The sequence below is a fragment of the Pleurodeles waltl genome, chromosome 4_2 (genome assembly GCF_031143425.1).
Source record: "Pleurodeles waltl isolate 20211129_DDA chromosome 4_2, aPleWal1.hap1.20221129, whole genome shotgun sequence".
NCBI classification, from domain to species: Eukaryota; Metazoa; Chordata; class Amphibia; order Caudata; family Salamandridae; genus Pleurodeles; species Pleurodeles waltl.
In genome coordinates, this window is record NC_090443.1 from 1,027,655,542 (window position 1) to 1,027,670,381 (window position 14,840).

Genomic DNA, 14,840 nt, shown 5'->3' on the forward strand with positions numbered 1-14,840 from the left:
ACTAGTTAAAATTGTGTAAGAGTAGGCTACTCAGTGGTAAGAAGTTTACTCCTAGCTCCCTACCAAAAAAGTTAGAAAAACAAGTGGGTCTGTATGTCAGCCCTGCATATTTCACTGCTCGACATGTTTCAGCACCTTATATAGATACAGTGCTCTCATCTGGACTGGTTTCCACACACAAATGATTACTCAGAAGCTAGTGGTTTATACATCACATAAGGGTGGACTGAATGTCTACTGTTTAACATATATTTAAGGAGGAGATTACATTTACCACTCTTCAGAGAAATTCCTCTCATCTCTCCCCTTTGTTTACTGAGGTTCCTGTTTTATGACGTTACAAAGCAGACACCAAAGTTTACACTGAAAATTCCTGTAACGTAGAACTCCAGAAACACCAGAAATATCAGCTTTCTTCCTAAAGAGCGAGAGCCATTCTCAGGAGTTATAAAACACACATTTATTTTCTCTACAATCATTTCAGGCCAGCACTTAAAGTCTGGAATTTATTTTAAAGACATAAATACACAACAGACATACATACAAACAATAAAACATCCATCTTCCCTGGTCAGTGTTTTTTAGGTAATTTACAAGTCTCTGTTCACAGGAGGAGATATTGGCACAGTTTCTTTCTCTTAGTGTTGCAAAGGCAAGAAGCGGGAGAGATTCACAGGTAAATTCACAGTCAGAGGTAAATCACTTCTGCAAGAGTCCTCAAAAACACCAGTATGGCTTGCAAATCTGGCATATATTTACCAGCAATGCTGACACCCTACCTTCAAAAGTGGTTCTGGAGTACATAGATGAAGGGCACAATGAGTGACTGCAAGATGTAGTGGACTATCCCATGCAGGTACGACTGAACAGAGTGAGAGGAGAGAACCCTCCCACACACATCTGTGCAAGCCAGAAATCTAGAGTGGTGGAAAATCACTCTAGGCCTTTTAAGCACTTGGTTGTCCAGTGGCAATGTAGGATGTGATCCAAGGTGGAGACTGATGGAAGTAGAGCAATCTTCATCATGGCGATGTCACTGGAGATCACTTCTCAAAGTACGGCAGGTAGAAAAACTGGAAACCCTTCCGACCACGCACCGCACAGTAGATGAAGATTACGTGGTACACTGTGGAGAGAAAGAAGACAGAGATGAGGCAACCATTAAAGGCGTAAAGCCAGTGCTTAATTTGAGCCGGTTGTTTCCGGTGCTCAACATCGGCAATGATGACAGTCTGCCACATGGTGGCGTGTTTTTCTAATTTATAAATCAGAATATGAATGATTGTTTAATTAATATACATTACACATGTCTAATACCAGCAACCCATGCCATTCTCATAGCATCGGGGGCTGGAATAGTCTAAAATGTCACACCTGTCGGTGTGTAATGGTTAGTATGTTTTTGGTACCGTCATTGGCAGTGCTGGGAGGGACAATGCGTAGTGCAAGCTGCAGTGGCGTCCTGACAAGGTCCTGTTATCTCCTGATTTAGGATATAATGCATTCTCTCTCCCTAGTTTCCATGATAGCTGCTGCTCAGCGTGTGCGTGCGTTTATGTATGCCTGGAGAGATCAGTTGGAGGCAGTGGGCTGAGCAGCAGGATGTTGCACCTGGTGGAACGTTGACATAGCACTGATATGACACCTTCAACCTGTAACTAAAACTTTCTTCTTCAAATAAACCATCATAAAATCTACATACCCTGTCTACCGAGGATCAATTTTTGATTGCAACAATGGTGACAACAGGAATCTAACCTACGTGTGAAAAGGAGATGGAAAGAAAAAGATAAATTCTACAAGAAACAAAGAGAAAAGAGATGAAGATAAAGTAAATACTGAAGAAACAAAGAGTGAAAGAAATCGAAGCTTGACGGGACGCTCTGGAAGCCCCACCAGTGTTTGTTACATCTGACAGCCTGCAGTCAACTCAAGTGTGAAAGGTGCTTTGGACCTGCTTATTGTATGCTGATTTAATGTTATATAAATTTTGGCTACCACCATGGAGGTGACGTTCCCACCGGGCTGACCGGCGGGAACATTGTAATGCGCATTCCCACCGGGCTGAGCAGCGGGAACAGTGTTAGGATATTGTCCTCGGTTCCCTTAATATTCTAACACCCCAACACCCTCCAAATGTGTAGATGGTTGTGGGCTGTGCAGGGGTCTCCCTGTGGCCCCCAGCCCTTCCTTACCACCAGTCTTTTCATGGCAGGCTCCTCACCATGAAAAAGCTGGCAGAAAGAGAGGTTGTAATCAGCCAGGTGGCAGAGAGTTCAGCGCCACCATGGCTGATTGCAAGCCCGACCGCCGTCATGCCACCAGGAACCATGTTCCCGGCGAAGACAGCCGTCCTTTGGTGGTCCGACCGCCAAAGCTATGGCGGTCCAACCACCACTGCGAACTTGACGGTCTCATGACTGCCATACTCATGATGAGGCTTTTTATGTTATGAAATTTATATCCTAACCAACGTAACTGGCTACCTGACTTCCTACCTACAAGAGAGGTATCTTCAATTATAACAGGTCCCTGGCACTTTTTTATTTACAAATTTAGCACCGAGTAAAGCCCTCCCAAATGACTGCCAAAGAAATCCAGCCTGTCCCTTGGTGACCCGTTCAAACTGAGTCCATCCCTGCCCAATGACTGTGCCATCAATGGAGTCCAGCCCTACCTCCCCCACAAGGGCTACGCCATCAATGGAGATCAACTGTGCCCATTATCAACATCATCAATCAAGTCTAGTCCTGCACAATGGCTACACCATCCAAAGAGACCAGATATGCCCAAAGGCAATTTCACAGTTGTAGCCTAGTCCTGCCCTCTGACTACATAGTGAACAGACACCAGTCCTGCCCAATGGCATCATCATCAATGGAGTAGAGTCATGCCCAATGGCTAGACCATGAATGAGATACAATCATGCCTAACAACTGGCCCAGTGGTCTCCTGTCTAGTGAATTCCTGCCCAGCCCTGTGGGTGGTCCACCAATGGATTATTACCCTGCCCAATGGCTGTTGCAGCACTGTAATCATGTCTAGCTCCCAAACTGGGGCCCAGCCTTCTAGAAGGACTTTCATTCAAGAGACACAGGAACAACTATGCCCTGCACCGCCACCAATGTGGTCCCCAAAGTCCTGGAAGGAACCCTGCTCACAAACACAACTCAAGTCCTTAATCTCACCTTCTCCAAAAAAAAGATTAGAGCCCTGTGATATCCTGCTGAGTCCCAGATATAGCTCGCACATACAGATGCATACACACTGATGCACCAACAGTATGATCCCGGCAAGCCTGCATCGCACCCCTTTCGCCACTCATGGGATCGACTCCTGCCCCCCTGTAGGCTTTCTTTTTACGTATTAATTTTTTATTGTTAAAAGCTGCAGAGTCACATTCCTAACCACACAAGTCGTCCATGTCATGAGCTTACCTCCTGGTATAAGAAGTAAAAATCCAGGAACAAAGAAGATTGCGCTGGAGATACCTAGGGCAGAAAAAAAACATGTAACCATATAGGCAAGTAGACAAAAAAAAAAAAACATAATTGTACTGAATGAACATCTTGGGTGGGTACACACACACACACACACACACACACACACACACACACACACACACACACACACAACGCTCCACAATAGGAGCAGTGCAAGTTTCTCACACACACATGCAACTGGTACAGCCCAGGTAGCAGCAGAGCAAGTTTTAAAGACACACATGCAATGAGTACTGCACAGAGAGAAGCAAGCTTTACAAAACATACACACACACAACTGATACAACACAGGGAGCGGAGCACATGTGCCAGTTTCTCGCATATAACTGGTACAGCACAGGAAGCAGCAATGCAAGCTTTAAATACACACAAGTTCAATGAGTAAAGCATAGTGAGCAGCAGTGCAAGCTTCACACACACACACACACACACACACACGCGCAACCGGTACAGCGCAGGTAACAGCAGTAGAAGCTTTAAAGACATGCAATGAGTACAGCAAAGGGAGGAGAAATACAAGCTTCACTCTCCCACACACACACACACACAACTGATACATCACAGAGAGCGGAGCACATGTGCCAGATTCTTGCACAGAACTATTACAGCACAGTAAGCAGCAACACAACTTACACACACACACAAACTGGTATAGAACATGGAGAACAGGTGCAGGCTGATCACACACAACTGGTGCAGCACAAGCAGCAGTAATACAAGCTAGAAACACACAGTCGTAGGTGCAGCACCCATACAACTAGTAGAGTCCAGGAAGAACCCATAGACAACCTTCCTGAAGGCACAAAGGATGTACTAATACAAGCTTCATATACATGCACACTACTGGCACAGCAGAAGAAGCAGCAGTGCAAGCTTCAAACATACATATACACACCAGGTACAGCCCAAGAAGCATTAGCAGCATACAGAAACAACTGCTACAGCAAGGGGAGCACAACTGCAAGCTTCTCACACACACCTGGTACAGCCCAGGAAACAGTCGTATAAGCAGCTTACACACACAGCTGCTACAACAAGGGAAGCACAAGTGCAAGCTTCTCACACACCCCTGGTACAGCCTAAGAAACAGTTGTATAAGCAGCTTACACACACAGCTGCTACAGCAAGGGGAGCACAAGTGCAAGCTTCTCACACACACCTGGTACAGCCTAAGAAATAGTTGTATAAGCAGCTTACACACAGAGCTGCTACAGCAAGGGGAGCACAAGTGCAAGCTTCTCACACACACCTGATACAGCCCAGGAAGCAGTCGTATAAGCAGCTTACACACACAGCTGCTACAACAAGGGAAGCACAAGTGCAAGCTTCTCACACACCCCTGGTACAGCCTAAGAAACAGTTGTATAAGCAGCTTACACACACAGCTGCTACAGCAAGGGGAGCACAAGTGCAAGCTTCTCACACACACCTGGTACAGCCTAGGAAACAGTCGTATAAGCAGCTTACACACACAGCTGCTACAGCAAGGGGAGCACAAGTGCAAGCTTCTCACACACACCTGGTACAGCCTAGGAAACAGTCGTATAAGCAGCTTACACACACAGCTGCTACAACAAGGGAAGCACAAGTGCAAGCTTCTCACACACCCCTGGTACAGCCTAAGAAACAGTCGTATAAGCAGCTTACACACACAGCTGCTACAGCAAGGGGAGCACAAGTGCAAGCTTCTCACACACACACCTGGTACAGCCTAAGAAATAGTCGTATAAGCAGCTTACACACAGAGCTGCTACAGCAAGGGGAGCACAAGTGCAAGCTTCTCACACACACCTGATACAGCCCAGGAAGCAGTCGTATAAGCAGCTTACACACACAGCTGCTACAACAAGGGAAGCACAAGTCCAAGCTTCTCACACACCCCTGGTACACCCTAAGAAACAGTTGTATAAGCAGCTTACACACACAGCTGCTACAGCAAGGGGAGCACAAGTGCAAGCTTCTCACACACACCTGGTACAGCCTAGGAAACAGTCGTATAAGCAGCTTACACACACAGCTGCTACAGCAAGGGGAGCACAAGTGCAAGCTTCTCACACACACCTGGTACAGCCTAGGAAACAGTCATATAAGCAGCTTACACACACAGCTGCTACAACAAGGGGAACACAAGTGCAAGCTTCTCACACACACACCTGATACAGCCTAGGAAACAGTCGGATAAGCAGCTTACACACCCACAACTGCTACCGCAAGGGGAGCACAAATGCAAGCTTCTCACACACACCTGGCAGAGCCCAGGAATTAGAAGCATATGCAGCACACATGCACAACTGCTACAGCAAGGGGAGCACAAGTGCAAGCTTCTCACACACACCTGGCAGAGCCCAGGAATTAGAAGCATATGCAGCACACATGCACAACTGCTACAGCAAGGGGAGCACGAGTGCAAGCTTCTCACACACACCTGGCAGAGCCCAGGAATTAGAAGCATATGCAGCACACATGCACAACTGCTACAGCAAGGGGAGCATGAGTGCAAGCTTCTTGCACACACCTGGTACAGCCCAGGAAGTAAAAGTATAAGCAGCTTACACACACAACTGCTTCTACAAGGGGAGCACGAGTGCAAGCTTCTCACACACAACTGGTACAGCCCAGGAAGTAAAAGTATGAGCAGGTTACACATACAACTGGTACAGTAAGGGGAGAACGAGTGCAAGCTTCTCACACAACTGTCACCGTACAGGGAGAAGCTGTGAAAGCTTCTTTCAGACAGACACATATGCACAAAAGTTACCTAGTTGCAGGTTTTGGGTCTGAACAGGCATAATATTCCAGCACTCTCCTAACTCTTAGGGAGTTCTTGAAACACATGAGCCTCATGAGGCTACAGCAGCTTTAAAACCCTGCTATTGGCCTCAAGGATGCATGTTAATAAATAAATATAGATTTTTTTAAAGAAGGAGAGGGAAAGAGAGAACAGAATCTCTGGCTGTTAATTACAGGTTTGGAGTTTTAAAGGACAAATATGCTAGAGATCAGGTAATGGTCTATGCCAAGGATAAGACAGTGTAAGAAGAACCCTGGGTTACACATTTCAAGAGGCGAGCAGTCCTGTGTCATACTGAACTTGCAGGAAGGAAGAAAAATGTTATGGAAAAAGTTGGGAAACTGAAGACTGAAAAAAAAGAATTATCCAAAAATGGAGAATGATAAGAAAATGATTGTTATAACGAAGATGCCATAATTGCCATCACTGCGAAACTACAACTCAGTAACAGAGGGGCTTCTTGCACACATGTGGAAAGGGAAAAAGAGAGGAATAGAAATGTTTGTAATTAACTTCAGAAGAGAGTGATAAGGGGAATTTAATTTTGGATGTAAATGAAAAGAACAAAGAAAGAAATCCTATGAATTCTATGTTATAACAGGGGGTCTGAAGGTAAGCCTTGTAGGCAATAGCGGGTTGCCCCCCCAATTACTTTGACTGCAAGAGGATGAAAGGAGGAATTTGTAAAAGTGGTGGTTTGTGAGCTGGCCCGACTGATGTACAGCCCAGTCTGTCTCATTGAACATTCAGAGATGCCATAGACTTGGTCACAGACTGCATCTTTCCATCACCTTACAAAACTCCAGAGGTCTCAGCATTAAATTCTTGGAATACGCTGATTTGATAGAAGTCATTGAGCCAGCTAAAAGCAAAGGTCAAGTTTCTTGGTTGGGATCTAAATGTCAGATTTGATGTCTTTCACCTCTTGAAGGTCACCTACAAGAACAAAACTGCTATATATGAGGGATTCTGCAGTACTCCAAAAAATTACTGACAACTGCAGAGAGGAAGACCTGGACGATTGAAGGACTTCTAATCTCTACTAGACATATTGAAGTTGTTTTCTAATGTATCATCTCGTGTTTTCTGTTACGGCCGTGGTTCTTGGCTGAAATTTGACAATTACTATTCACTTCTTTTCCTTCAGGCATTGTTACTACACTTGTCGCTGCTTTTTCTTCCCCGTCTCTATGGCTTGATTTACCTCTAAGACTTGATCTGGGAACCGAACATGCCATTTTCATCATGTGGTCTCACTATCCTCAACTATTTGTTTATTACTTAGGTATGTCTCTCCTATTATTTTACTCCATTTTTGTTTATTTTCTCGGTTGAATTCTTTGATATTCCTTGTTCTACTGTTTTTGATTATATTTTTGTTTTATGTGTAAATTATCTCAGGTTGAGAAGTTGATTTTATAACATTATTTAGAGTTAACTCTTCGAATGTCAAGGGGGTGGATTCCCCTATCAAAAGGCAAAGAGTTTTATAACACCAAGCTCAGCTGATATCAGATTTTGCATTATTACAAGAAACTCACTTAAATGGCACTGATGCTGTGAAACTTAAAGGTTAGGTGGGTAATATTTTCTTTTTACTGCGTTCAGGAAAAAAAACAGTGTGATAATTTTATACAGCAAAGCCCTTGATATTATATTTCCAAAGAAACTGACTATAATGGAAGATGGGTTGGCGTTAATAATTAATAACATTCCCTTATCTATATTCAATGGTTAGCATCCAACTCAACCCAATAAAATATTTTGAAACAATGTTACAAGATATTAAGGACTTTCAGATGAGTATATCATCTTTGGAGGCTATTGCAAGCTTGCAATTGATACAATTTTAGACAGAAATTCCAAGGTTTCCTGTGTTCAAAATGTTATGCAAAAAACTATTTAAAGGTATTAGAAACCAAAGATTTCTTGTTGATACTTTGAGAATATGTAACCCTTCTCTGACAGAAGACATCTCTTTCTCTCCAATACATTCTTCTCAAGCGAGAATTCATTATTAGCTACTAAAACTTTATCTGAACACATTCTAAACTTTGAAATTGGTACATTATTAACATATGGCCATGCTCCCGTCATTTCAGATTTGGATTGACGACCATTCTCCAAAGGTAATAAATTATGAAGATGTAATAATTCCCTCTTATCATATATCTCCTTTGTCCAAGCTTTTGAATCTTTTCCCAAACCTTTTTATTTTTATTTTAACTGGAGCGAAGACATCTCTACACAGATCATTTGGGACTTTAAGGAAAATGCAAGAGATTTTATCAGAAACTTTGTGTGGAAGAAAATAAATAAGAAAAAAAACAAACAAAATTAATAGAAATTTGAATAATATTAAGAAATCAGAGAACTTATATTTTTCTTCTAAATTCAAAATGTGTTTAGACGAGTTAAATTTCAATGTACTAAAATATCTACAGAGAATTCTGCTTCCCTATTTACTTGTTCTAGTGGGAAGTATTATGGTGGTCAATACTAGGTTGGTAAACTCTTTGCTGTTTATCTTAAAATCAAAAAAGATTTTGTCAACCTTGACTCTATTTTGAAAGATAATAATATATCAAACTTGAAAGATTTTGTCCAAAATTGAAACATATCACAAACAATTATACACACCTGAAATAGCAATGCAACAGGACATCACATTCAATTATCTCTCAACAATTCCAAAAGAATATGATTGGCCTTTAGATTTCTCTTTTTTAGAAAATGATATCTCAATGCAAACTTTAGGTCAGGGTAAAGTGTCTGGACTGGATGGTTTTCCAAATTAATTTTATTTGAATTTTTGCAAATTGCTTCTTTCTAAACTACATGATATATTTACATTTTTTTGCAAATAATAAAGTAGCTGATAGTAACTTTTAACACAACCTAATCTATCTTATTCATAAAGAAGTTAGAGATTCTAAATTTTTTTAAAAGTAAAGGGTGATTTCATTAGTGGATACTGATTATAAATTTTTTTGATACAATTATTACTCTTCATCTTGATCCATTATCACCAAATTTATTAGGGAAAGAACAAACATTATTTGTTAAAGGCAAAGTCATTTTGCATAATACAAGACTTTTCTTTAACATTATAAGTAGATCAAAGCATTAAATATATCCACTAGCAGATATAACTCTTGATACTGAGTAAGCGTTTGATTGCATGAACTGGAACTTTATTCATCAGGCTCTTAAATGGTAGGGCCGAAGGATTCTGTATTTAATTACATCATTATAATAATTCCCTACAGCTTTAATTTTTGTTAACAATTTGTTTTCCTCAACCTTTAAACTGCATAGAGGAGTAAGGCAGGATTGGCCATTATCTCCTCTGCTTTTGATCTTTTAGTCAATATTATAAAAATAAAAATGACCAACCAGGATGAGTTTATCCTGATGACATCCATTTATTTATGTCAAACCCTGAATCATCTTTACCTGCTTTCATGGAGGAAGTCAATAATTATTCTGCTGGTGCTGGTTGTAAACTTAATTCGGATGAATCTTAAATTCTTCCACTTAGGTTATGTTTCAAGACTGATTTCACTTCATCTGTCTTTACTTGGAAGTCTAGTAAAATTGAGGGCCTCATTACGAGTCAGGCGATCCCAGGATCAACAGAACTGCAGTGCCGGTCAGACAGCTGCACTCCAGTTGGTCCGACTGCCACATTACAACCCTGGCAGGCGGACCCGCCAGAGGACCTCCGTCACCTATAGGAATGTGCTTCCCGATAGGTAGATGGTAGTCTGAGTTGTGCTCAGCCATGGTGGTGCTGAACTCTGTGGGCCTTGCTGACTACAACTCAGCTTTCCGCTACCCTTTCCATGGCGGTCACCTGGCCATGGATAGACTGGCTGAAAGCCAGGGCCGGGGGCAACAAGTGGGGCCCCTGCACTGCCCATGCTCTGCTTTGCAGACAGTGTGCATTCCGAGGAAGCTGTAGTGCTACAGTATTGGCCTCGGCTCCCTTAAGGGAGCTGAAACCAATATTATAGCACTGTTCCCACCGGGCTGACTGGCGGGAACGTTGTAATACAATGTTCCTGCCGGTCAGCCCGGCAGGAACATTGTAATATAACTTGGGGGACGCCAATGTCTTAATGAACCCCTAAGTCCTAAGGACTTCAGTTTACCAACTCTAGCACAGAAACTGGTAACTTTTATCTCAATTAAGCCATTAATAAAATATCGTCCTTGGCCTCTAAATGGAATCCACTATTTCTATTTTGGTGGGATAGATTAGACTCAATCAAGATGATGTTAGTTCCTGTTCTATATACTTTATCTACAATTCCTATTAACATTCTGAAACATTTCTTTAAGAAAAGAAAATATAAGAAGAAAAGGAAACATAGTTCCTATCAACATTTTCACGAGCTAAAAATAAACTTTGTACATCCCTTCTTAAACTAAAATGAAATAAACAAGGAGTCATTTTTTCTGATTTTAATCAGATCACAGTGTTTCCATCTTAAAACAAGTCGTAAATTGGTTATTAGAAGAATGTGTAGGCCATAGTGCCCTCTGGGTTGAAGTAGAAAAACTATTTTTCCCTTTTCCTTTAAGTAGTTTTTATCCTTCATTCACACAAAATCTGAGTGCTGGGTCTCTTCCTATTTTTTAACATGCATGCAGATTACTAAAACCATTATTTTTTTCTCACCTTGGAAAGGAGGAACAAATCCCTAACTCATCATTATGGCTTAATAATCTAATCAAATAAAAAAATAACATCTATTGAGAGTCTTGGAAGAAAAAGGGTGTATCATGGGCAAATCAACTTTTTCTAAATAACATAACAATATTATTCCAAGAAACCCAACACCTTTTCAATCTACCATCTTACCAAGCTAAGAAAATTAAATATTTACTTTGAATTGTCTCATTAATGCATGTCATGTTACAATAAAATTGTTCAAATGAAAAAACCTCAACTTCTGCAAATAATGTCTTGGTCTTCAAAAGCATCAATTATTTATATTCATACTCCTCTTATTACAAAGAAAAAAAAGACATTGAACTACAGTGGGAGAAGGACCTCTTGGTCAACCAGCTTATGGAATAAAACTTGCCTTCAAACTTAGAAAGACTCCTGTCCTAACATGACCCAAACATTTGTTTTAATAAAAGACTTATAATAACTCCAACAACCTTAAATAAGATGAATCCTACTTTTCATCCTTAATGTTTGTCATGTACTCTTAATTACTCGGATTTAAAACATACGTTATTTACTTGTCAACACACTCGTGATTTTTGTTAAAAGTGTGGAAACAAATTATCTCTATTTTTGGTGTAAATATCCACTTAGTTACACTAACTTGTTCTTAGAAGCCTCTCTGATGGCTGGAAATGTTATTTAAATGTTAATTTTATAGATTTCATGCCTGCAGTTGCTTTCCAAAGTTTAACTAAAAATTGGAAGAACTCTATAAACATTTCATTTAAGCATGGTGATATGGTGTATTCTTAAATAATAGGCTTACTAGAGCATTTTTAAATTCCATCTCACTTACATTCGACCTAGAACAATTTTGGTCACCTGTAACTGTCTTTCTTAATGTGTCATCTAAATGTTCTAACCTACATCATCCAGCTGTTCAAGAGGTTCTCAAATCCTGTTGAGGTGGTTATTTATTGAATGTATAATATTTTAAACGTTATTAACATTACTCATTTTACTCTACACATTTCCATTAACTTAGATATTACTAATTATGATGTTGGCATGTTTATCTTATTCTCTATTTGGAAATCTTATTAGGATTTTATGGACTTTCTATGTTAGCTTTACCATATGCCCTTATATGTTTCCTTTTCCTATTTTCTTTGTTTCTTTCAATTTTCTTCTTCTTTTCTTTACTGGCTAACATTTTATGTTGTATTATTTCCATAACTTCATGCATCTCATTATATACGGGTCTTATAATTGCTTAACATACTGTTTTTAAAATTTTACTTATTCTTGAAATATTCTGTACACTTATCTATGATGCCTCTTTTGGAATTAAGTTTTTTTTCTTAAACTTAAAAAAGAATCAATCACTTGTATGTTTTTAACACAATACAACACCCACAATCCTTAGGAATATATTTAAACACCCAGGCTCATAATAAATTAGGGGTCTCAAAACTTTTCTGTAGTGAGAGCTATTTCTGGTCAGTGAAAATCACTGGGAGCTACCAAAGGCTAAACAACTCACGCATTACCAGACGCCCCACGCCCAGCTTCCTTGACTTTACACCTAATGTCCATAGAGCCACATACTATGGTTTGAACAAAATACTTTGGCTAGAGGCATTACAACAGAGCTGCCATGCGTGTCAATGAGAGCGTGGTCTTTGGGTACGTATGAACGTGTGTGCGTATGATTGGGATAGATTTATATAGGTAACTGAGAGCCTGTGTCGTATGTACTTGTGGAACAGGATATACCTTTCTCCATAAGTGGCCCATGACATGTATAACACAAACATACAACCATTTTATTAAATGGGAGAAATTTTAAGTGCAAAAATGTTCATAATGTGGAACATTGCACTTTAGATTTCTCTCATTTTAAAAGAAATTACTATTTTTCAGTTTTAAATACGGCACAGTGTTCTACTGGCCACTGGGGGTAGCTGTTTGTAAATGCAACACTTTGAACAAAAAAACTGAGAAAATTAAAATTAAATGTTAATTTAATCATAAGGTAACATTTCATTTTAATTTTCTCCAATTTAAAAGCATTGAGAAACATCATTTTGTTCTCACTTCCAATATTGAGTTGACAAGGACTTTTATTTAGGAGTTGAATACCTCAGTGCTTCAGTTCTTCATCTCTGTGCCCTGGGTCATAAATCTGACTGGGTCTTGCGTCTTATCAGGCCCTGCTATCTGCTGCCTGATGATAATAATGTAAAATAAACACAGCCTTCCCTTCATTTCAAGAGGGAAAATGGGCCCCTGTTCTTATTTAAAAAATTAACTCCAGGCTGTAAGCTACCCTGAAGGGACCTGGGAGCTACAGATAGCTCAGGATCGACTGGTTGGAGACACCCGATGTAAATACTTCATATACAACTCTTGTGTTTTCCACTTTGCCTGTTATTCAGCACTTATTGACATATGTGGCCATCTCTACTGCGTGAAGGCACATTTATGCAACGCCCAGCAGTGTTTGCAAATGTTAAACGCTATACAATGTTTTACCGATGCATAATATAAAGTAAATACCTTATTTTACTAATGCGTTAGCGCTAGAAGAGTTTTGTGGGGAAACTCAATAATCAGTAATAATTCACATACATTTGATAGATCCTACTCCAGGCTACGCCTAAACAGTATTTCCTGTCCTCATGAGTAATCTATATTCATCCATATTCTTTCAATAACTTTCATAAATGATTAGGGCTGAACATCCCATTGGTCCCTCTAGCCGGCCCAGGTCCCCTTTTTTATATGTTTGTGCAGCACCACAGGTCTTCACCAGAGTTCTCAGGTGTTAGAACAGTTGTAGATGTGCAGGGTAGTAGACAGATGTAGCCAGGTGTGTTCAAAAAGTACTTTAATTCACCAGATGTCTCCTTTACAATTCACTTGACACAGAATGGGTTGCGAGAGTTGTGGATTAGAAGCCAAAATAGACAAATCTAGAGGAAGAGGTGGTCGGAGCCTGAAAATCCACATGCGAGAAGACAACACCATACATTCCGAGTGTGGATTCAAAACTGAGAGAAGTTATAAGGGAGGAGATAGAAAAGACCTGAGACTGGGCTTAGTCCCTGAGAGCTCCTATTTATGGTGTTAGAGCAAAACATTCTGAGGGTGGGGGTTAAAGTTAATTTGAATGTTCATATGTAGAGCACAAACTCACCTTGTGAAGGGTTCACCTGCAGTCCCACGCCAGTCAAGACAAGAACTGTGAGAAGCAAGATACATTGTTAAGGAAATGAGAGATACTGAAAAGGAGTATCTGTGGGATGAAGGTACATAAAGGATACGAGGGGCAGTGAAAACAGTACTGAGAAAGACTGGTGCAGAGGAAAAGGGATGCAAAAGGAGGAAAGAAAGAATGAATAAGCTAGTGAGAAAAAAAACACACAGTGGCAAGATTAAAGATGTAAAGAAAAAGGAGGAGAAAGAAAGGAGGAGTGATAAGAATGGAAAAAGAAAAACAAGTAGGTTGGGGAGAAAAGGAGATAACTAAGAGGAGAGATAAAAGGCGCAGGCGATGATGAAAAATGAAACAACATGTTAAATTCTTCAGAGAATGATAAGGAGGAAGAGCAGAAGAGAGTAATATATGATAAATAAAGGGTCAAGAGATGAGGGGAATAAAAAATAAATAAGCCTTGTTTCTGTATACCAAAGTAGTTGCTGTCTCCCTCCTCTGATATTCTTGGATGCCCCGAGAAGGAGGGAATGATGTGGGCTACCAAAAGACAGATCAGTGTCGGCGACCATGGCATGCTTCTATCCTGTATATAAACTCCTAGATCAGAGATGGGTCTCAGATAACCACCGAAGACCTGTATTTTCA

The 14,840-nt window shown here is 40.4% G+C and overlaps 1 protein-coding gene across 1 annotated transcript in view; it reads right to left on the bottom strand.

The window, feature by feature from the left end:
- Positions 1-474: 474 nt before the first annotated feature.
- TMEM134 (transmembrane protein 134) overlaps positions 475-14,840 on the bottom strand; it is a 75,283-nt gene continuing 60,917 nt past the window's right edge. Inside the window, exons 5-7 of the mRNA XM_069232920.1 lie at positions 14,175-14,219; positions 3,438-3,491; positions 475-1,126 (exon numbers count right to left, since the gene is read on the bottom strand). Of these exons, the coding sequence (XP_069089021.1) occupies positions 1,044-1,126; positions 3,438-3,491; positions 14,175-14,219 (182 nt within the window). The 3' untranslated portion in view covers positions 475-1,043. The remainder of the gene's footprint in view (positions 1,127-3,437; positions 3,492-14,174; positions 14,220-14,840) is intronic.